Below are 24872 nucleotides of genomic sequence, written 5' to 3' on the forward strand. Positions count from 1 at the left end.
ACAATAATATGTGTGAGCTAACAAGTTTCCCCCCAAAACTTTATTAATCAAAAATAAAAAAAATAAAAACATGAACAAATAAAATGGCAGATTAAGTGTTTTCAAAAATGCAATTCTAAATTAATTGTGTATACTCTACTGTTTTTATGTAATTTTAGAGAGTTTATGAAATATGTAAAGCCTTGAACTAAAAACAGTTCACATTTGTGAACAAAGGTTTTTCATCATAACATTCAGCGGTGCTACCGGAAGTGGTCACCTGATAACGTGACGTGTTTCCGCCGTCAGTGTGTGCCCTGTGCCTTGCACTGTATCATCGCCTTTCTAAACGATTTTGTAACATATTTTCACAGGCTAAAAGTGCACATTAGTTTCTCTAGTGGATAGCTGTTTCTTACTGCAGATGTGGTATTTATAATATTTGTTCAATGCGGCCTGGCCCAATCTGGAAATGAAAATGTAAGTTAGCTATCGATATCTGAAGAGGTAGGTCAGCGTTAGCTGTTAGCTTTTTTAGCCACTTAGGCCCGGCTGTATGTGAGCACAAAGCCCGTGTACACTGCCTCGTTTTTTTAAATAATGTATCCCTCCTGGGGAAATTTTGGAGGACCCCAGTCGCAAAACTATGGAGGCTCTGGGCCCCGTAACGTTAAGCAGCCTGGTGGCGGCCACACCGCCCCGGGAGCGGGGTTCGGCGGCTTCGAGGCCCCATCCAGCGGCTCGCTGTTCTCCAGCCTGCAGGAGCAACACCTCCAACAGATGCAGCAGCTGCAGATGCTGCATCAGAAACAGCTCCAGTCTGTGTTACAACACGGTAACAATGCTAATGCGTACGCTGGTGGACACTCCGGTGGGCATTCAGGCCCATCGTGGCATTCAGGAGGATCAGGGCATCCAGATAGCGGTGTTGGAGCTCAGTCGTACTATAAACAAGACGAGATTTCTGCTCAGCAGGGTCACCCACAGCCTCCTCCGCCTCCACCGCAACCGCAACCCAACGACCCCCAACCGGTTCCTCCCCCTCCAGAGCCCCCGTCATTAAAGTCACCGGAGAACAACGGTGCTCCCAAATCCAAAGAGGCCAACAAGAAACATTCATCCACGACAGAAGACGACAAATCCTTACCTTTGCAGGTAATGTCTTGTATCTGTTTGTGTTGACATGTTTTGGTGCAAAATTACATCATTTTGATAAACATTTCCGTGTTCTTTGCTCTACTTGCAGCCAAAGATTACCGTAGCCACTAATTTATTGATGTTACTAGAAAAAATTACCAACCTTTGTAGACTGTAAGTGTTAGTGCTATTTACTGGCATTTCATCATTTATGGCTAATTAACATTAGCCATAAAATGTGTTTACTGTTTTGTGTCCTGTTTTGGTGGCAAAAACAGGACACAAACTAATTCATAAATATATTGCAAGCAAGCATCATACTGTGCATGCATGCAACTGATAAAGGGTATGGAATTACACGTTGTGTGGTATTAATCACACACAGACTGAACCAGTACTACTAGTATAATATTTCTACCATAACTCATACACTGAAACTCAAACTCACGACCCCTAGCAGTGGGAACTAGGAATGTCTCACACATATCCACAGGAAGTGGATCAAGAATCAAGACCAATAAGAGTTATTTTTTTAATATATTAGTATTGGCTGGGTTATGTGCCGGATGTTAAATATATCAAAATATAAATATTGCTTGGTTTTGGTGACAGTAGATTCAGTATGAAGGATTTAAATCAGGATTAGGGTTTAAAATCATTGATTTGTACATGCCCAAGTTTTGTTCCTTCTGATCAAAGACATCAAAGCAGATGATTTCAAAATCAAAGAGCAAATAATAATAAATGAAAGTATGTAAACTATGCTTGGATGAAAAAATGTGGATATTCTTGGCCTCCACAACACACATTTTGTATTTATTTATTTTTATTATCAAATAAAATCAATTAATCAAGAAACCAGACAATCCAGTCTGAAATCTGGCATGTCATACATAGAGATGGGTGACAAAACCAACATGAAGTTTCTTAGTATGGAGTCAGTCCATCACAGGCCTCCAGAACAGCTTCAGTGCTCCTTGCCAAGTCTGTGGAGGGATGAACACAATTCCTCCACAAGATATTCCCTCATTTATATATCAAACCTTTATTTAATCAGGTTATCTCATTGAGATCAAGCTCTTTTTTTGCAAGAGAGACCTGAGTACAGCAGATAGAAAGAAAAACAAACATAGCCAGACATAACAAAAAGACATGTAGCATCAGAGAAAGTCACAGACATTACTAAATACATTTGAAGATTAAAGTTTATATTATTATAATTTGGTTTTATGGTGATGGAGAGCATTGTCTTACATGTTGGTCCAAAATCTTCTATAGGTGTGAAACTGGGTTGAGATCTGATGACTGTAAAGGCTGTAACATTTTATTCACATCATTTTCAAACTCACCAAACCATCCAGTGAGCCCTGGTGCACGGAAGCATCTGCATTTGATATGTTTCTCCACTCTTATTCAGGTTTTTCCTTCAATTTCTCCCCCGTCTCTGTACAGCCTGAGGTTGTGTTACTGATAATGGAATGCAGAGGTCGAGTATTACTTTCTAATACATTTCAGCGTGTTTACAAAACTTAACTACAATATAGAACATCAATACATAAAGAACAAGCCACTCTTAGTAATCGCAGAAAATAATTTAATTTAGAACTTCAACCTGTTATTGTAGATGTCTAATGTGGTCAGTATGAAATGTGCAATGTCAAGCATGTGAACAAGGAAAATAAAAGTAAGGACTGTAAATTCATTTAATAGTTAAATCAGTATTTGTACTTGAATTGAATTTTGCCCCAGTTGGGTTTCCTGTATTTTTTGTGTTTTCAGGAAAGTGAAATATGAGCGGATAAAAGAGCTTTTCATGTTGTTTTAATGTACACTCCGAGGATTCAGGGTTTAAATTCAAATAAATGCAAAGCTAGTGTTTGTTTCAGGCCATTGACATAAAGTTTGAAAATGTAATCCTATCACAGTTATCAAATTGAGCTATGAATGGGCAGGTAATACATGGAACGCAAGATCCCACAAACACTTGCAGTGTGAAAGTGAGAACAGATATTTGTTAGTACAACTCACAGGTTTCAGCATGTGTCCTATGTCAGGGTTTGTAAAGGCAATGTGTTTTACTAATGAATCTTCTCACCTCTGCAACTTATTAAACTAAGTGTATGAATGAAGTAAATTAAGAGAACAAGGTTCCTGGTGTTTCTTTGTCTGACAGATGTCCTTGTAATTGTTTCACCCAGGAACAACAGCAACTTTGGTACAAACAACATCTTCAAAATCTACAGAAGTTAAAGCAAGAGAGAGCCAAACAGAACCAGAAAGAGGGTGATGGTCCTGTGCCGCTACCATCCGTGCGCCAAGGGGTTCCTCCTCCTCCTCCATCAGAACCACCAAAAGGCATACCGCCTCCACCCCCTCCAAAAGAGGAGCCCCCAGCACCACCTCCACCCCCTGAGGAGGTAAGGGTAAGTATTCTTAAAATGTTAGAGATATTTATGTCAGAATTTAAACTCAAACTCAAATTCAAACATGATCTTGTATAAAGCCTTTTTTTTGGCTCCAGAGGGCGCTGTGTAATATCTGTTCAGTTGCCTCAAGTGATGTCACTTGTCCTACGGAACTGTTGGCGGTCGAGTTGCGTTGTGGGTAATGTAGGCACCAGGTTTTGACAAGAATGCGTGGAATAAAAAGTCGATCTCTGGTTCTGCTGCATTGATTTTTATCTTTTTTTTTAAACAATGTTAAATCCCATATTTAGTCACTTAAATCATGTATATTGATGAACCAAATAATAATACAGAGGGAATGAAAGCATCTAACCTGCATACAACAGTTTAGTAGTATAAGCGCAGTAGTAAAGTTAGTAGTAATGTAGTAAAGCTAAACCCTTTTTTTTGTATCTATGAGGAAAAATAATAACTTGTTTCAGGTTGTCCAATATGTAGGCACATAACCTACTTTTTTCCTTCAGAGCTTTCCATTTCATAAAATGAAAATAAAATCAATTTATGAATGTTTTGTACAAGTATGTAAAACTATCAGTATACTGCTCGTGAATTCAAAATTGGTGTGTATGCAAAGGCTGTATGGCAGGTTTGTGACAAAAATATTCTGCATTGGGCTTTGATTGCTGTAGTGAGCGATTTTAAATTTTCTTGTTAACGGTTTCAACACACTGTCAATAGCAACTGGGTAACAATGTCATGTGATTAGTTGGGCTTTTTAGTTGTTGGCTAGGGGTGCATTTTTTATGATTGACTGTTGTGATAAAATATTCTTAACTCACAACACTCTAAGAACATTATAGCAATGCTATAATATGTATTGTATAATTAATATCTACTGTATAGTAATTTCTGTTTGTCTGTATATGCTAAAACTGAATGGTGCGACAGTTAATTTTGTAAAACAGTTCCATTTAAGTTTCAAATTTGTGTGTATTGTCTCCAAATAGGCATGAAAATGAGGTATAGACCTACATGTGTTTTGGGAGGAGTACCCTGCCCCATAATGTAGGTTAATTAGTAAATGTAGTATGATTAATTTTCAGAGTTAGACAAGGGGTAGGATTAGGCATCTTAACAGCATTTATTTGGCAGAAAACCCAAAGTATATTATTTAAATACAATAGTCAGTGTACCACAGGGCATATCTATCAAGTAAATTTACATACAGCATCACTTGTGATCTGCCTCTCTCACCAGATTCATCACACATTCGCAAACATATTACTGGTGATTTTAAAGTCGCATCTCATATCTACTGTGGCGAATATGACTGTATAAGTGAGCACAACATCACAGCCACCTATGAAAAAAGAAACTAAATATGCTGTTCGGTGAACACAACGCGTGCATGCGTACAGGAACCAGTTAGTTTGAAAACCAATTGGGACATAACACCAGCGAGAGTAGAGGGGGCTTTCGTGAAACAACAAAGCCAGCTGAGGTAAACGTTAGCGGTGCAGTATGAAGTTCCACAAAAAGCAACATGAAAAAACTTTTCCCCACATCCAACCTACCGCTCTGGTTATTTAATTGGCTTCAAATGAGGCTTAACATTTACACAATTTCTCTTGACTGTCCCTCAATATTACAACATTAGTCCAACATCGTTCCAGCCAGTGGGAGTACAATAGATGCTAGCCACATTAGCCCTGCAACATGCTCACGGCACGTTCAACAGGTTAACGTGCAAAATAAACAGTAAATATACATAAAAATGGCAAAACTTACAGCTTCCAAGTTTGAAATCTTTGTACTGGCCCTCATTGAGAAAGCAGTCCAAAGTAAAATGGTTAACTTTGTGCACACATATAAGAGTTTTCCAGTTGTTGTGGGGACATTTTCATCAAAAATAAAGTTAAATCACTGGGTCTTCACTTTCTCAGACAGTGGGAGTAGATGAAGACTTTTGTCTTGGTTTTTGCAGGCAACAACAGAGAACTTGGCATGCTTTGTTCATAACGTCACCTTCTACATCTTTGTGTTACCACATTCAGCGTTAGCAAGGAAAATAGCTATGGATGGATGTAACTCCAGTTCTATGAGTACGTGCGCCCTCTACCTGCATGTTATCGCAGCCACGGTAAAGCACATTAGTTTTAATATGCTAACACATTTATCACGTCAGAACATGACACCGGTGACGAAACCAGTATACCCCCAATCCTACACCATGTTAATAATTTTGATATTGTTTATTGCTTTTTTAAATGCCATATATATATATATATATATATATATATATATATATTTTTTTTTTTGGTATTTGCAAGTGCTTTTGTAATTGCTGTATTTGACAGCCTTTAAGAACACTAGATATAAATATTATATATTATATATTTGATAGATATTAGATTATTACTGGATCTAAACATTGTTTATATTGTTTGCATGAATTTACAGAGGGAAAATGTAGGAAAATCACCTACATTTACAGACACAGTAAGTCCCACCACCAACTCTCCCATTATCACCATGTCCATAGATATTTAACCCCAGTTATTTTGATGACTGCCATGTCATGAATGTGTGAAATTCATAGGACTCGAGCACATTCCTTCATCTTTGATTCACCTTGATTTTAATTGCCCCAAGTTACAGGAGTGAAAGTAATCCACTTGTATACATATTTTTACCCCCCTCTTGCTTGTCTATAGGTCTGGGAATCGTTGGAAATTTCTTCAGTATCAGTGCCAATATTATATAGAGTTTTGGACTTGGTATCAACTTGTTTAGAGACCTTGCTTTGCTTATTATAAATACAATTATCTAGAATGGTTTTTACAAAGTAAGCCAAAATGTTTAAATGCATCAGTGCCTAATGACAATATATGGTCATACCATAATTTCGTGCCAGCTTTCTCTGCTTGACAGTTTGGGATATTTGGTGCTATGGAAACAATGTGAGCACTACTCAAAAAGTATTGAGGTTTGATACCCAGGCCTGTTTGACCAAAGTTACACATTGAATGTTGGTGTAATATGTTTTCAGTAGTGCCTTACCTCCATCTAAAAACATTTTTCATCCCTTCCATTACAAACTACCCTCAGTTATGTCAAAAATATTCTTTGTGAGTTACAAATATATGCTTTGCTTCAATCTTGCGTTGTTTATTTTCAAAGCCCGAGGTCCCACAAGACCCAGAGGAGGCTGCCCGCCTCCAGCAGTTACAGGCTGCAGCAGCGCAGTGGCAACAGGTGCAGCAGCAGAGAGCAGGCTTACAATACCAGGCTCTCATGCAACAACATGAAAAGCTTCAGCAGATCCTGGAACAATACCAACAGCTGATTCAGCAACCTGCAAACCTACAGGTAGGTAAATGGTAGTTACTTTGACTACTACTACTGTATCTGGCTAGTTTTTTTCCTGGTCTTAAGATGACCTGTGGAGAAAATGAAAGGTGAAAAGAAAGCAGCTACACTGATCTCCTCCTGGTAGTCCTGAGTAGCCTGTAAACTAGTATGTTTAGTAGAACCAAAAGAGGATATTTGAGGCCCGTAAGTTTTCATTTTTACAAGTAATGTACAATGTCCTTTGTTGCAGTCAATGTCTGCTGAAATGCAGCTGAGGCACTATGAAATGCAACAGCAGCAGTTCACTCCTTTGTTCCAAGACTGGGATCGCTCTTTCGTCCTGTGGCATGAGCAGTTCCAGACCTATCCCCACAAAGACCAACTACAGGACTATGAGCACCAATGGAAGCAGTGGCAGGAGCAGATGAACGCCACCAATGCCCACCTTCAAGAAAGGGTGGCCACTCTCACTGCCATGGTACCATTCACCTCAAGCCAGTATAGTAGTGGGATGATGGGACAGTATGGCCAGTACCCTGGACAAGACATGCAAATGCAGCAGCAGTCAGTAAAACCGGGTATGCAGCATTCCCCAGTTGCTGTTGGTCCCAGAACTCAAGGTCCACTGCCCGCTGGCTTTGGGGCACATTCAGAATCACCTGCTGGACCCCCTGTAAGAGGAGGTGGCCCTGCTGGCGTAGTCAGACCCCCAGGTCCCCCCACCATTCAGCCACCAAGCTTCAACAGCATTAGAGGTCCACGGTCAGTAGGGATTGTTTCGTACTACTGTGTTTTTTGTTTTGTTTTTTATTTAAAAAAAAGTTACATTTGAGAATGGGTTTTCAAAAGAAAATGAGAGTATTTGAATTCAGGTGGGCTATTGAAATTGCATTACAGTACCTCATGCTTACAATAAATATGTATTGTTTTATATTGTTAGGCTGAGAGTCTGTAGAAGAAAGCATATCTTAATAATAATGTTTTCTCACAATTTCAGTTGTCCTACTGGTCCCAGTGGAAACCCTAGATTTGACCAGCCACAGCAGCGCTTTGATGGTCCCCCGAGGTTCGACCAACCACAGCAGCGTTTTGATGGTCCCCCGAGGTTCGACCAACCACAGCAGCGCTTTGATGGTCCCCCGAGGTTCGACCAACCACAGCAGCGCATTGATGGCCCCCCGAGGTTCGACCAACCACAGCAGCGCTTTGATGGCCCCCCTCGATTTGACCAACCACAGCAGCGCTTTGATTGCCCCCCTCGATTTGACCAACCAAGGCACCGCTTTGATGGTCCCCCCAGATTTGACCAACCACGGCAGCACTTTGATGGTCCCCCCAGATTTGACCAACCTCGTTTTGGGCAGCAGCCTCGGTTTGAGCAGCCCCCAAGGCACCCAGGCCCCCCGCCTCGTTTTGAACACCCTCCTGTGCCCCAACAAATACAACAGCAAAGTCCCCAACCTAAGGCAGAACCAGCCACTAAACAACCTGCCAGTATGGATTCCAAAACTCCAGGAAAATCATCTGGGCAACCACAGTCTGAAAAAGAAAAAAGTGAATCTGAACCAGATAACCCTAAAGCCAATGCTGAGGACATGACAGATGACAACTTGCTTGGAAATGAGGGCTTTTTTGTCCAAAATGACCCCATTCCTCAGACATTACAAACAAACACAAAGCTTAAAGAACCTGATGGCAATAATGCTTCTGACAATAATGAAAAACCCAAATCTGTTAACAACAAGCCTTCTGTAACTACTCCTTCACCTGTAGCATCAAAAAATAGTGCTGCTCAAAATCCCCTCAAACCAGATGGTCCACTGACAAACAAAAAAACCCCACTGGTTCCAAAGCCCCCTGGAATCCAACAGGAGCCACAAGCTTCTGGCCAAATGCAGTCAAGACCAGATCCTCCAAGGCCTCCCCCTGTCAGGGGAAGAGGCCAGCCCCCTGTCCAAGTGCATGGACGAGGACGTGGGCAGAGGGGCTGTGGAGACTTCAGGGGACCAAACACTGTACCACTTGGGGAGAAGATGGGAGAAATGTCATATGATTACATGCCATCCGAAGAGGACTTGGGGGTGCCAGAAGAGCAGGAAGAGTATAACTGGCATGATCCTTCATATGAGGAGTGTGGTGGTGGGGAATCTGAAGTGCGCCCTGAAGAAATGTGGATGCCAGAGGAACATCACTTCTCAACAGAGGAAGAGTATTATGAAGAGCGAATAGGAGGGCCCCCTATGGGGAGAGGAGGCCCCCCAATGATGAGAGGAGGCCCCCCTATGGGCAGAGGTGGTCCTCCTATGGGCAGAGGTGGTCCACCTATGGGCAGAGGTGGTCCACCTATGTGCCGAGGTGGTCCTCCTATGGGCCGAGGCGGTCCACCTATGGGCCGAGGCGGTCCACCTATGGGCAGAGGTGGACCGCCTATGGGAAGAGGTGGACCGCCTATGGGAAGAGGGGGTCCCCCGATGGGAAGAGGGGGACCTCCTATGGGAAGAGGGGGACCTCCCATGGGAAGAGGGGGACCTCCCATGGGAAGAGGAGGACCTCCCATGGGAAGAGGAGAGCCAATGGACAGGCACTGGGAAGAACCTGAGTCAGCAGAGTACTCAGAGGAAGGGGACCCTTACTGGGGAGAAAGGAGACCTCCAATGAGAGGCATGAGACCCCCGTTTCCACCTGGTCGCGGTCGTCCCCCACGTGGTCATCCTGGTTTTATGCACCAAGGAAGAGGACGCCCCCCACACCCAGCACATGGGCCAATGGATCATGAGCCATTAGGACATGAAATGGACACTGAAGATACCGAAATGGATCCAGCAAGGCACCCCATGTACCGTGGACATGGCCCTCATAACCATCCGATGCATCCTGATATAGGAAGAGGCAGGCATCGTGTTCCACCACCACCACCTCACGAAATGATGGATTCTATGGAGGAACCATTGTACAATGAAGAAATGGAGAGAGAATTAGGGTGGCAACCGCCACATGGCAGAGGCCCTCCTCTGCCTCCACGTGAGATAATAGATACGGGAGGAATGAGGAGGAGACCTGTGGGTCGAGGAATGGCTAGAGGCATGTGGCGGCCAGGTCAAACACATGAGGAATATGAAGAGGGATATAATGATGGTTACGTCGAGGATTATGGTCATGGGGAAGACGGGTATCGCTGGCGGCCACCACAGGACTATCCTCCTGACCCTCGACATGAGGCCAAGTACTATGAGTCTGAATGGGACAGAGAGCGTGCTCCTCCTGAGAGGGACTATCCCCCCCGCATGCCACCACCAGAGCCCTACAGAGATGGCCATTGGCTAGAGGAAAGAGAACGAGAGAGAGGTCACCCATATCCTTATGATGAGCATGACAGGGGAAGAGGAGAACTTAATATCCGTGAATACAGGGATGAGTCACCATACCGGCAGGAAGACCCACCATACCCACCACCCTCACCTTCAGAATGGGATAGGCCTTCAAGACTTCCTCCACCACAAGAGAGAGGTTATCCTGCTGACTATGAGGATCGAAGAGCCCGCTATGAAGAACACAGGGAAGAGCCCCCTTTGGATAGACCTCCACCTTTACCTTCAACTGCACCTGTGACAAACTTGCCAGAGAGCTCAGTTGATCCAGCAACACAAGGAACAAGCGGAGCGAATGTACTTGCTCTTTCCCAACGGCAGCATGAGATCATCTTGAAAGCTGCTCAAGAGCTTAAACTTATAAGGTAATTTCTAGACTTTCATCTTTGATTAATACATTACTGTATATGCTAGGTTCACACAAATTACATTCTGACTTATCTGTAGTGGAAACTAGCCATGCAGATTGCAGTGTTATTATTATTTGCCTAGGTTTTGAAATATCCACCTCTGAGATCATCACCCAGAAACTGTGGAGGTGAATGGAATATTTGTGGTGCTCTCTAGTTGCAGCTCTGTGCCATTTCACTAGTATATTACCTACTTTACTTTATGGTCAAATGGATTTTAGGGAACTTTTAGGTGAACCTAACTTCTATTCTTTTGGGTTTACAGGGAATTGCAGGAGGGGAAGACACCTGGTACTGAACCTCAGCCTGCGCCAACTGACATTCTGCCTGAGCTTCCTGCTGGTCTTCTCGGTTTGGAGATCCCACCAGAAGTCAGGAATGTTCTGAAGGTAATTTATATTCAGTTACACTTAGCTATTTTAGCCCCATTAGTAAGAGTGTATTGCTGTATGAATGCCAAGATCGTTTGGTTTTTCCCACAGGATGTTTTGAGACTGTGGTGGGTGGACCTTGGACCCTCTAGGGGGGTCCATGGGCATGGGCTTTTTTTTTTAAGAGTTAAATGCATCAATCTGGTGGCGGGGGGGTATTGTAGAGGTGGGTATTGTTAGGATACTGACTGACTTGGAGTGAGAGATGCTTTGCTGAAGCAACGGTGCAAAACACACCGTTAGAGATCTTCTAAGTTATTATGAGTTATGTAAAAATATTTTTGTTTCATTATGAAACTATGGCGTGTCGCCACAGTCTAGGTAATTAATGGGAAACACTGTCATTATGCAAGTTGATTCAAACCATGTTGGTCAAGTGGCATGTAAGGAGCAGCAGAACCATTAGGCAGACCTTTAACCTTTCTATTTTTGATACATTTTCACAAATTCGGTTTTAATTATATTTTTACTTTGCCATTTTATATATAACTATAACATAACAAATTTGTCATCCTTAGGGAATGACTGCATCTTCACAGACAGCTGTAACTGAACCTGTGTCTTGGGATACCAAGCCTGCTGCCACAGATTACCAGCCATCTCTCACTGCTGCACCCACACTTCCAGTGATTCCAAAGACTGTGGATTATGGGCATGGGCATGGTATGAGCGGCAAAGATGGACACATTTGATTTTAGCCGATGAAACCGGTTAAGTTTCAGGACTTTGTTGGTGACATTAACACTCAATGTTTCAGAGCCTGGAGCAACTGTTGAGCGGATCTCTTATGGTGAGAGAATTGTATTGCGGCCTGACCCAGTGCCGTCCGACAGGGGCTATGAAAAAGGTGAGTGTCAGTACTGTAAAGCTTATCTTTCTCTACTCAAACAGGGCTTGCTTTTGCAATTTTCTAACCATTGTTCATTGATGAACTATTTAATTCTCCTAGAACCTCTTGGTCCCAGAGATCCTTACAGCAGAGACCCATATTATGAAAGACGATCAGACCCTTACATGGACCGCCGGGATTACAGTAGAGAGAGGGAATTATACAGAGAAAAGCCTCCACCTGAATATGAAAGAGAAAGATTTGAGAGGGAGCGCTATCCCCCAAGAGAGAGAAATGACAGGTAACACGTTTCCTCTGTGGCTCTTACACCCTTTTTTTCCCCAAACTATGGGGAAGTGCGCTGCTTCCGTACATATGTAATATTCTTTTCTATTTGTCTGTTTTTGATTCAAGCACACAGTCAATGGTTGAAGAAAGGTACTATATCACATTGTGTCATACATTGTGATTAGTCATCAGTGTGTGCCAGTTTGAAACAAAAAATTCTGTTTATGAGCAAAAACGTAATAATGCTCCTCCTCTGTGTAGATCTCCACTGGCACCTCCTTTGCGCTCAGGATACAGGGAGAGAGACCGGGATCTTCGAGAGAGGGAGCGAAGTGACAGTCGTGATCGAGATGAACATTATGGAAGGCCTGGCTATGATAGACCTCCATACGAGCGTGCTGGACTCGACCGCAGTGGGCCTGAGCGTTACAGCCATAGCTCCTCACCTTACGGTATGTTCTGTTAACGAACGTGTATTCACATACTTCAGGTGTGTTTGCTAGAATTTCAGTGAAACTCTTCACATTTAAGTCACAAGTTTATTTCTCAGTTACTAAAATGAGCTTTGTTGCATTTAGAGGATATGGTTGAAAACAATCTTCAACCAAAGTAAATGTATAATAAGAAAAAATAATGCTATTTAGAGAAATACTTGAATTGCAAATAATATCATACAGTGGACAGAAGAAGTTACCCAGAGGACCGAGGGCCTCCCACTGTACCACCCCTCCCACCTCCACCTCAGCCACCCGCACGAGTCGAGAGGAAGCCAGAAATCAAGAATATCGACGATATCCTCAAACCACCTGGCAGATTATCTCGGCCTGAAAGGGTACTAATTACTTCTGCAATGTTTCTTGATGTAACAATATCACATTGTTAGTTGTACAATATTGAGTACTTATTTAAATTATATATTTTAACAGATTGTCATCATAATGAGAGGGCTTCCAGGAAGCGGCAAAAGCCATGTTGCAAAGCTCATACGGGTGAGTGGAGTCATACCAGCAAAATCAAATTATAGTGTAATATATATATTATATTATAATGTAACTGAACTTTAACAACAATATACAACAACAACAAAAAGATGTAACAAAACATTACTGTCTTTTGTAACAAAGCAAATGGAAATATGAAAACTTTGCTTTTCAATCTTGTTGACATTATTAAGGATAAGGAAGTTGATTGTGGCGGTGCACCTCCAAGGGTTCTTGTTTTGGATGAGTATTTCATGACCGAGGTTGAGAAAGTTGAGAAAGACCCAGACACGGGGAGAAGGGTCAAAACCAAGGTGAGCAACAAAGTGGTGCTAAAATATAAAGTTGGAAATCAAATTCAGCATCAACTGGCAGATGTATAAACAATGTAATACAAAAGATCTGTCTTGCAGGTTCTTGAGTACGAGTATGAGCCAGAGATGGAGGATACCTACCGGAGCAGCATGCTTAAAACATTCAAGAAAACTCTGGATGACGGCTTTTTTCCCTTCATCATTTTAGACACTATTAATGACAGGGTTAAACATTTTGATCAGTTCTGGAGTGCAGCCAAAACGAAAGGCTTTGAGGTGAGTTGTATTCATGAATGAGTCCAAAATTAATTTCTCCAGTCGGCACTGTGCTAAAGAGGTTTTGTTTTTCTTCCTTCCAGGTGTACCTGGCTGAAATCACTGCAGACACACAGACTTGCTCAAAGAGAAATGTCCATGGACGCACGCTGAAGGATATAATGAAGGTCTGTAAGATCAGTTAGCTCTCTCAGATTGATTTGTAATAAGAATAATGTCGATTAAAGCTCATCCATATAGCATACACGTCTTAATGGAGCATTCTGTACACAGATGTCCAACAACTGGGAGCCTTCACCGCGTCATATGGTGCGCTTGGATGTCCGGTCTCTGCTTCAGGATGCTGCTATAGAGGAGGTGAGGGCTTCAACACGTGACGGTTCTCATATTATTAAAGTCCTTATCAGTAACTGAGCTAAACTAACGTGCTTGTGTTATTAGGTTGAAATGGAAGACTTCAATCCCGATGACGAGCCTAAGGAACCCAAGCGAGAGGAGGAAGAAGAGGGTGATCTGGTAGGACATGAAAAGCTTAAATTTATAGCCACATAGTTTTCTGATTCATTTCCACTTTATATTCCCATCTACCACATAAGGTTTATCCAGTAATTTATTATTAGCCATTAGTCTTTTAATCATATTGTTTTGTTTTATTGACCAGGTGAGTTTTAAACACGTAAAATTGTCAAATAGGTGAAATTCATGGAAAGTCATAGGTAAATTTGATCTAATCTGTTCTATGTAGTTAGATGTATATGTAGTAATTATCAGGTTTCCGAGGAAGAGCAGAGAAAATATAAGGGAACAAAATATTGTCATGACTGCCCTAAAATAAAGTTATAACTGCAACAGTCCATTAACTAAAGGAGCAGATGCAAGGGTTTCTAATTAGATTTTGTTTTTTGAGCATTTGCTCAGATTTCATTGTTAGATAGTTCATTTCGAAATAATTTTCATCTTTACATCAAGTTTTAAAATTCGTATGGTTGCTAAAGTACCACCATCAGGAAAAGTGTTCCCAAACTTAAGTCTACCTCATTGTGGATGAGACTGGACCATTCTACTAAGTTCAGACTTTCTGTCACGTTAATGTACATTGGTATCAAAAGACAGAAAATAAAACAAAATAAAGATTTTAATCAAAAAGGATTAAAAAAACAAGGGGGGAAAAACTCACCCAAGTGTTGAAAACATGTCTATTAATCTGTTTTAAATGACTTGTGCAAAACGGTCTTATGCATAATTAATTGCTCATTAATTTTCATTATGAAATCACCACAAAGTTCAAAATTCAGATATTTAAAAATAATAAATGAATGACATTTATTTTTCTGCCATATTAATTTTACAAAGTTGCCTTTGATATGAAGGAAAATGTTTACAGTAGAATTTATAATCAGACACTAATATAATTACTTATCCAGCTCAAACGATGTTGTATAACTATTCTAGTGAAATTTGAACAAAACATAGAAAAGTGACATTTAAACATTTAAATTACCTGTACTGTTGTTGATAAAATCAGAGGGGGGATCAGCACTAGGGACGGAGGGGAGGCAGCAGGGAGTTGAGGAGCCTGACTGCTTGTTTGGAAAAAGCTGTGACTGGTAGTCGTGGCCCGGATACTCCAGTACCTTCTGCCAGACTGCAGGCGGGTGAATAGTCTATAGGAGGGGTGGGATGAATCTGCAACAATGGCAGTTGCATGGCAGTTACAATGTCTGTAGAATTTTTATAATGTCTGTGGTATAGTTGTGTCACCGGTGTGAGGGAGGTTCCTCCTCTCAGCTGTCCTCACTATCTGCTGTAAGGATTTCTGGTCAGTAGTCATTGAGACAGGAAACGGTGGATTTCTTTGGCACTGGGATGATCTTGGTTACTTTGAGGCAGGTGGAAACAACGGCTGTGCTCAGGGATCTGTTGAAGATCTCTGTTAGAATGTCCACTAGCTGGTCGGCACATTCTCTGAGCACCCGACCAGGTATGTTGTTTGGTCCAGCAGCTTTGCTTGGGTTTGCTCTGCATAGCGTCCTTCTAACGTCGCTTTGGTTGTTATAGCTTTGGTCGTGCATAGAAGTCATTCAGCGCATCAGGCAGGGACGCTTTGCTGCTACAACTCTTGGGTGTTTGTTTGTAGTCAGTGGGCTTGAATTCCCTCCCACATGCACCAAGTGTCTCTGGAGTCCTTGAAGTTGTGTATTTTCTCTGCGTAAGCGCGCTTTACCTCTTTGATGGCCCTCGATAGATTGGTTCTGGCTGAGAGCTGAGCTGAGAGCCCCACTGTCTCCCGGCTTGAAGGCAGCATCCCCCTGGCTTTGACCAGAGCTTGCACCTCCACAGAGAACCATGGCTTATGGTTTGCACAGATGATGACAGTCTTGGAGACAGTAACGTCCTCAACAAACTTGCTAATGTAGCAGGTCACTTTGTGTACACCTCCAGGTTCACTGATACACCGTAGGTAGCAGCTTCTCTGAACATATCCCAGTTTGTAGTGTCAAAACATTCCTGTAGAGCTGGTATGGCTCCCCGAGGCCAGGTTCTAATCCTCGGTGAAGATGAGGGCACAGCAGTTTGTCATTTCTCTCCAGGAGGTCAGAAGCAGTCTTAGATAGTCCATCACATACACATCATTCATAAGAAGGAAGAAAAAACCCAGCAGAAACAATAAGCCACCAGCCTTGGGTGCACAGTTGCCTAATAATCAAACACCTAACAAAAAATCCACTTCACCTATAATTGATATTTTTATAATAACAAAGTCAAAATTAAATGACAATGGGAATGTGAAAGGGGTTGCTTATTGTGATGAACCTACAGAGAATTATCACCCGAATCTGTAGCTCCCCTCGGTTTTACGGAGGTTTATAGCTGTCCGACCCTGTCCGACTGTCCGTTTTGGTTCACTCGTCATATTTTTTTCTTGTGTGTCTCAAAAAATGTTTTAAACAGACAATCAATTTGAGACAATTTCTCACTGGCTTTTCTATGCAGAGGGCACATAGGTTATTGAAGCAGTCTAATTAAGCTGTAGGCCTCATTGGTAGAAATAACTCTTGACACCCTAGTTTAATGTCCTTCAAATGTAAGTGCAAATTAAATGCATAAATAGTAGGAATGGTTTTCCCACATTAAGTATTATAAAATGTTTGCATATCCAGCCCTCAGTTACAATGGGCAATGACTCCTCTTAAAACAGTATAACTTGAACTGCTGAATGCTTTAAAAAATATCTTTATAACAAACTAAAAGGTAAGAATGCAACTGCATTTATTTTGTATTTGGACAGATAAAGAAAAAAAGGTTTCTCAATGAAAATGTTCGTAATACCTTTTTTAACCATGTGGTTCAGAATGAACAACCAAATACATAGAATATTATTTCTATTTTCTTCCAACAAATACTGTTGTTTTTTAAAAAGAGTATTATTATTATTATTATTATTATTATATAGTTAGTGTTTCATAGTTATTTATTGCTGTGCTTTAGCATCTTGAAAAAGCTTCATGTTCAAAATTGTTTGCAGTTTTTTTTTATTATTATTTAATGCGTTTTCTTTACTTATTTATTAGCAGTATAGTACAAACATGAGATCCCGTCCCACTCTGATAGAATACACATCGTTAAACATTTGTGACATAAAAGCTTTCAACAAGCTGCAAGTACGGTAGAAAACAGCAATTTTTCACAGCCTTTGTTCCTCATAACGAAATACCATTCAAATATAGATTTTTTTTAAATCTTGCTTTTAATCTTTATAGTTTCCATTAGTGTTCAGAAATATGAAAGACAAGAGATTAATCCTATTAACTTTCCAGCGGTGGCTCATGGCACCATACATCTGTTAGTGTTGTACCATACTAACATAGTACCTATGTTAGTATGGTACAACACCAGCATAATATCCACTGGCACATGAAAATGCACCAGTGACATGAGAGATTGCTTAGTAGACCATTCTTGCTCAGAAATCACATACTCGAAACTCTGCACTGACATGCAATTTCATGTCTGTCATGTTTATTATATGCCATATTATTTATAAACCATGTCCACTTTCTTTAAACATGACCAAATGTCATAAGATTACTTTGACATGACTTGTGTGTGTGTGTGTGTGTGTAAACAACATTTTATAAGAATCATCTGTAAATTTTGAGATGTAATTTTCTTTAATCTGTGCTACTCCTAAGTGGCAGAACTAAGTGCACTCTTATAGATATAGTAGATATATTCAGTGAACACTCCGATATGTACAGAAAGTTTATGTATTGAGGAAGAGGAAACATAGTCAGTTTACTATTGGCTATTCTTTGAAATATTGTTTGATACTGCAATTATTACACCATTGAGTCATTGATTAGCTGAGAAATACCTCTTTGAGGATGGTCCTTCATTCATCAGATTAAAGGATGAAAATATGCTTTGCGCAAAATTCAAAATAGTGACCAAAGTGGTTCAAGATGTGTGCGTTAAACTCAGTATTACATTACATTAAACATTACATTGTTTCTAGGGCCTATGAATTAAAATGTAAAGCTGCTTTGATCATTGTTAGAATCAGCCAGTAAAGACCTGCGGTTCTACACGGCGCATGCAGGTCATCTCCCAACGATCCTTTTCATTTTGATTGTAGTAGCAGTCAAAGGCTGAAGTCGCGCCCACCCTTCCCTTAAACCGAACTTTCTGAACTGCAGGTCTCAAACTGCTGCATTGTGGCCCTGCACCTGAATCACACTGGGTGAGACTTTGAAGTCTGCCAGTTTTGGTTGTAGAAGCCGTTACAGTTTCTAATATCCAGATACTTTTATATAATAATAATCGCAATAATGCCTCCAAAACCCTCACAATGTTTTTCTAGCACCTCCAGTGTTTGAATCCCTAATAATAACACAGCAGTGAGCAATGAACACAACACAAAATGCAGAGGTTTTGTGGTCTGTTGTCAAGAGTCAAGAAAAAGTCAACAAATGATGTGTTAACTGTAAAACAAGAACTGAAACAGGGTCAGGCACCTTGTTAGTTTGTCGTTTCCGATTCTGCTCATCACTGCCAGGAGTGTTCGAATATGGCTTTCTTCAAGCTCAACAGATTTAAAATGTTAAATGTGGTCTGATCATGCTTTTTACTGTTGCTCAAAACTATGTAAACTTGTATTTGGAACACATGTAGAGAAGAGCTCCTAAATTGATTATTTCCTATTAAAAAAAAAAACCCACACACATTAATTAAACAAATTGCCACATTGTGGTAATGGACTGTTTTAGATTGTATAAAATATTTTGATTTCTTCTTTTGTTGTAAATCTTTCCTGATATCTTAGATAAACTATTGTGGATGAAATCAAGAAGCATTTACAACAAAAGGAAGTTACAAACAGACATGGGAGGTCTGATGTCTTTACTGCAGTTTTTATCAAGGTCTCTCAAACCTGGTTTTGTGGTCCCTCAAGGACTACACAGCAAAATAACATATTACAATTATACAAAATGTGTAAATACAAAATAAATGTTCCTTGTGTGCAAAGAGAGAACATTTCATTGATGCTAAATAAAATCATATAAAGAATGGCTTGTTACAGTCACAACAAGAAAATATGGGTTACAATTGAAAGCTTTACTTCAATCTCTTTTTAACTTTATCCAGGGGCAGCAGACATGAAATACTTCATCTAATGGGAACAAAGTGCATGTTGGGTGTCCCCATCACAAAACACTATGGAGTCAACTTCTCCAGTAATCTTCCTTATAGGAAAGGCCACGACTTTGTTCAAGCCACTATATTCTGGCTTTAAAGGCAGAATGAGTAGGATTTTCTTAAAAGACTCACAAAAATAATCTCTCTCAATCGTGACTTCTGACCCACTAGAAGTGAGTGGCGGTGTCTGTATCTGCAGAGATGCTGCCCTCTGCCTGTATTATTTTGCTGTTGTCTTCAGAATCTTTCTGGGCGTCGACCTTTGGCAGTGGTGTGTAGCCCCTGGTCTATAACAGCATGCAGGGTGTGAGGTCGGGACTCTATGAAAACGTAGCGAGCAGGTTACATCGCTGTTTCTGTATCTCTCTTCTGCTCTCTGTCAGTGTCACGGACGTATAAAGAGCTATGAAACAATGTTTTATTTCTCTGATTCACTGCTTTGTTCTCGCTAACACCACTCCCTCTCTTCGTTCAGTCTCTCGCTCGCTCGATCACAGCGGAGCTCTCTCTTGCTCGTTGAGCCGGGAGGAGGGGCAAACTTTGAATGGTGTGTTTTCAAACTGCTACTGACAAATCCTACTCATTCTGTCTTTAAGCTAATTTACATTAACTAAAAAAATCTTCTCTATCGAGCTGAATATAATACTTAAACCTATTTGTTACTTAAGGAAATGTGTTTAATCATTAATCAGATGATTATTGTCTATTAAAAAAACACAAGTTTTAAAATGTCTTTCTTGAAACAAAGGGATAGTGGTGGTGCACGATCTTACGCTGCTGTAGCACCATCGTTCTGCTGTTAATATACAGTATACTTTAGCAATTTCAATTTACCACACCCCACATCACAGTTGGATGTGGTCCGATATTGTCTGTTGCAGCTGTGACCATATCTAACAGTGATGTAGTGTTGCAACGGAGCGCACTGTGAAGTGCTTTACTGCACAGTGTGGACAGAGCATGCAGCAGCTGCTACCTGGCAGTACAAGCTGGACCTCCAGCCTGAATGTAGTTTTTTTAAAAGTATTTCTCAGTGAAAGTCTATAGAGAGGCAGTGTGTCTTCTGTGTGTATAATCTGTGTGAAAGGTTGCTTCCTTTCTTCAGCTTTAATCATCAAGATTCGGTTTGAATGTTAAACTCTGGAATCCAGAGCACCTGAACTTGGATTAAACCTGAGCAGATGCTGCAGGAAGTTTAATTTCCAGCACTGTATCTTTATCATTCAAGTTTCATTCATTAGACTTCCTGTTAGGACTGAGTGGGCATGTACAGACTGTGCTTGATTGACATCTCTGACTCGCGAATGTTCCTGCAAAGCTTCGCCAATCTGAAACCTGAGCAGAGGTCCAATTAGGAAGAAAAATTAAAAAAAAAAACAGCTGTGTGAAATTTTTTTAAGTTTTACACAAAAATGTATATTTTGATCGATGTGAATTACATCCTCAAACTTAAAGAAAACCAAACCAAATAATAAAATAAATGCAAATGCATAAATATAAATATAAATATATTTTAGAATACCTATCTCATGTGGAATTAAACGTCATATTTTATTATACTAATTTGCCAGCACTTACCTAATACTCTGTGGTCCCTTCCCTCTTAAAACCTGGCCCCATTCTTGGCTTAGGTAGCTTGATTTGATTGAGGATTTGGCATACGCCAATCTTAAAGGCTGGTTAAAAGTTTATCCAGAGCTGCTGTCAAAGTGACAGTCAAGCTCAAGCCTCAAGCTCAAATCTGCCCAAAGTGTTGGATCATTCAAAGCATAAATGTTTAGATACCAGTGTTCCTTTTCTTAGAGGCAGGTATAGATTAATGTTGTTATAGTAAGAAAGCTGTTCTCAACAGAACATGTGGGCCATTGAGAAATCTGTAGCATCTTTTGGTGTTAGAAAGACACAGGTTTTCACCACAAATACTTAGGAAAAACATCAGGTATGTCAGGACAAAAACTGTGTCAATAAAACATCAAAACAAATTTCAACAAGAAGAGATAAATTTACCTAAATGTTATTGGACCTATGAAACCAGCAAACATGGTGTTAAATCATAATATTTTGACAGAGATTGCAATTTTAATCAGCTTTACTCATTTCACATCAGCTCTTTAATTTATCATATTACTAGGGGTAAAGCTTTTGGCCAGGGTTCATTTCATTTTTAACCTTGTCTTAGATCAAATAATTGACCTGTTTATGTAAATTAACATCCTCTCAGCTGGAGTAAAAAGGTGCCATCTCTTCAAGTGATGTACCGTGCCAGTCATTGGAGCATGCAGCTATCCAAGATAACCTCCAAGATTAACAAACTATCCTGGAAGGTTTAATTGCACTTATTTTGAATATTTTGTAAGTTCCTAAAAAATACATAATTAGGTGTACATCTTACCTCTCAAAATGTCCATTGAGCTCCAATTAGGTGGTCTTAAGAGTATTTAAATAAATGTGTCAAAAGAATACAGTGGTGTCTCCTTAATTAGGAACTAGTGCTGATGGTGGACTGTCAGCAATTTGCTGTTAGCTAGCCAGCCAAATAGCATCAGTGTAATTTGACAGCTGAGGATTGGTTAGGGAAAAGTGACACAATGTCAGAAAAGCACACACTGTGCTTTTTGCCCATGAGCGTTGTCATATTTAGTTTACACAGTTTGTGTAAAGGTCTGAGCAGCAGTACTGCAGACTCGGACACGGGGGCATTGTTCTTTGTAATATAAAATGTGTTGATCACATGGCCGTCAGCTCACACAGGCAAACTACATGATTGGAGATTTAACTTTTGTTTTTTAAGGAAAGCACTTTTCACTTGTCACTGAATTTGTTTTCCAAAGCAGAGCACGGCTGTTGTCTTATTTTTCACTTTCCTTTTGCATGTAGCCAAGAACAAAGGTTTAGTCTGAACACATTAGTTTCTCTCAACTTGCAAGATCAAAATATCTGCATGCCAGTGTTACATTTTATGTCTTAACTAGATAAGTCCTCATGCAGTCTCATCCTTCTGTTGTTTTTCAACTATTGATAAACCAGTCTCCTCTCTTTTCAGCCAACCCGTTTTCCCTCTCCCTCTCTTATCCCTGTATCACCCCAATGTTTAACCATTGCAGTGTTTCTTTATATTATATAGGGCTACATTCCAAAAAGCAAATGGGAGATGGACACGTCTGAGGCTAAACTCGGTAGGTATTCCTTTTTATTAGTCTTTATTATGACTGACTACCCAATCTTTTACCTCTGTAATATAGAGGCTTCCTCAACAGTACAGTGCATTTCAAGTCTGGTGACACTGGTTTGATTCATGATGTTTATGATGTCCTATAGCCGTGTATCTTTTTAATTTAATTGTGTATGTCATGACCATGTCCATGAGGAGAAATGGTCCCATCAGTGAACCACATAGTGATTATTACAGTTGCCATTCTTTACATTCTGTGCACACAGCATGACAACAACCAAAGATATTCATGTTGTGATTGAAAGATGCTTCAAATTCAACACAATTAAATAAAGCCCACTTTTTTATCTGAAGCAAACATATATATGATATAAAGGGGGAATGTACTGAGACAATAAAAAGATCAGGTTCTGTATATAAGGCCAAAAAATGGGAAATGTGCCTCCTATTATTATATAGTTATTTTTCAACCCAATATGCATGTAAACATGCTCATAATTTCTACAAATCCCAAGACAGGTGAGGAGGGAAGTGAATAAGAAACACTCCCCTCTCTGTAGTGTTGACAAGACTGCACTTTACCAGATGTTATTGTATGTGACTAAAGCAGAACATTGCTAAAACAGATCATGCTGAATGACTCGCTGAATTCTAGGATGATGAGGTTAAAGTTTTTACGGGACAGCAGGGCTGACCTGAAAAGTAATCTTCATTTATACAGACAAGTTGGACGGCCTGGGGAGCAGTGGGAAGAGGAAACGTGAAGACATGGCAGGCCTGGATCACTACCTTCAGCTGCCAGACGACTATGCCACTCGCATGTCCCAACCAGGAAAGAAAAGGGTAAATTGACACGCTGCGCTACAGAGCTGTTGCTTTGGTCATCTTCACATGTGTTTGCCAACGAGGCAACAAGAAAATACTGAATGTAAAAATCCAGGAAGTCCAGCTTGTAAATACATAATTTTGTATAATATTAAATGTTAAATAATGTAACTGATTTATCTTACATGATGCCACTCATCCATTTCCTGGTCATAACACAAACACCCTGGTTGCTCTCCTTTTTGTTAAGGTTCGATGGGCTGATCTTGAAGAGCAGAAGGATGCGGATCGAAAGCGCGCCATCGGCTTTGTGGTGGGTCAAACGGACTGGGAGAGAATAACAGATGAGAGCGGCAAGCTGGCACAAAGAGCTCTCAACCGTACCAAGTATTTCTAAGAAGATAATCTTATCCCCCCTTTTTCCCCTCTTCATTTAAAGGTATGTATTTTACTCTTTTGTATAATGTTAGGATGGCTGTAGATGTTACTGATGTTTGTGAAAAGTTAGAAGAATAATCACATCTGTGTTCAGAAAATACAAATGGTGATTAGTATCCAAATTCTAACATTTAAAAAACACTTTTAATGACTTGATGAGGACACATTTGAGGCATTTTCTTATTACATGCCCCCCATTGAAAATGTACATTATGGATCAATAGTTTGTTTTATGCAAGTGAATGGAAATTGTTAGTTCAGGTGTACATGTTAAAAAACATTTTGCAGAATCTTTAATCCAGCCTTATCTCACCATTGTGCAGCAAGCCAAGTCTTCAAAAAGACTTACACGTCTTACATTTCCAAGCTTAAGCGCAGTAAAATAGTGAATAGAATGCTACGAATAATTCAAAAGTAACCTCACAAAGTTTGATTGGGGACGTATATTTTATTCCGTATATATAAAGGGATAGTTGTGTATGTCTGAATATACCTGAATTTACAAGACAAGAATTCACAAGTTCTCTAATTATCATATATAGATGAATAACTTGATCGTAGCAATAGCAGAAACAAATGTCTTTGGCAAAATTATCAATCATTTCTTTTTCTCCCTGCAGATGTCCAAAATGTGAAAACACTGAAGCTTAACTTGTGGTGAGATGAGACTCATCAAGGTGACATCACCAATAGTTATCAAATTTGTAGTTATTTCATTGATAAGGATACAGTCTAGTTTTCTTTGTCTTAATTTTAAACAGACATTCTGGTTAGTCACTAATACATTTGTAGTTTATGATTCTGTGCTTCTTCTGGTCATGTATCCTGTATTCAGTCATGTTTTATACTCTTCATGCTTTCTGTACTGTATACCTGTAGTACTGTTTCTTGGTCCATGCATACTTGAAAAAAAGACAATAAATGATTCACAAAATTACCAACTTGGGGAGTCTTTCTTGCATTGGCATTTGG

The 24872-nt window shown here is 40.2% G+C and overlaps 1 protein-coding gene across 7 annotated transcripts; it reads left to right on the forward strand.

The window, feature by feature from the left end:
• Nucleotides 1-261: 261 nt before the first annotated feature.
• ylpm1 (YLP motif containing 1) lies at nt 262-24837 on the forward strand. Of its 7 annotated transcripts, none has more exons than XM_044170168.1 (23): nt 262-1134; nt 3315-3539; nt 5982-6020; nt 6702-6890; nt 7123-7634; nt 7870-10605; nt 10916-11039; nt 11600-11744; nt 11839-11928; nt 12031-12211; nt 12325-12348; nt 12460-12650; nt 12876-13030; nt 13125-13187; nt 13373-13492; nt 13592-13768; nt 13852-13935; nt 14042-14125; nt 14210-14284; nt 22590-22641; nt 23359-23480; nt 23713-23901; nt 24521-24837. In XM_044170168.1, the coding sequence occupies exons 1-22, from the start codon at nt 580-582 to the stop codon at nt 23857-23859; spliced, it is 6090 nt and encodes a 2029-aa protein (XP_044026103.1). In that variant the 5' UTR covers nt 262-579; the 3' UTR covers nt 23860-23901; nt 24521-24837. The 7 variants fall into 7 exon arrangements, with proteins under 7 accessions (XP_044026103.1, XP_044026104.1, XP_044026105.1 ...); XM_044170169.1 differs by having other exon boundaries at nt 3315-3533; XM_044170170.1 differs by lacking the exon at nt 12325-12348.
• The last annotated feature ends 35 nt before the right edge of the window (nt 24838-24872 follow it).

Source organism: Siniperca chuatsi, linkage group LG16 (genome assembly GCF_020085105.1).
Source record: "Siniperca chuatsi isolate FFG_IHB_CAS linkage group LG16, ASM2008510v1, whole genome shotgun sequence".
NCBI classification, from domain to species: Eukaryota; Metazoa; Chordata; class Actinopteri; order Centrarchiformes; family Sinipercidae; genus Siniperca; species Siniperca chuatsi.

Coding starts and splice junctions, on each gene's coding strand:
- ylpm1 (XM_044170168.1), top strand. CDS start 580: ATGTATCCCTCCTGGGGAAATTTTGGAGGACCCCAGTCGCAAAACTAT. Junction 11,745..11,838: donor GGATTATGGGCATGGGCATG/GTATGAGCGGCA, acceptor TCAATGTTTCAG/AGCCTGGAGCAACTGTTGAG. Junction 14,285..22,589: donor AGGAAGAAGAGGGTGATCTG/GTAGGACATGAA, acceptor TATATTATATAG/GGCTACATTCCAAAAAGCAA.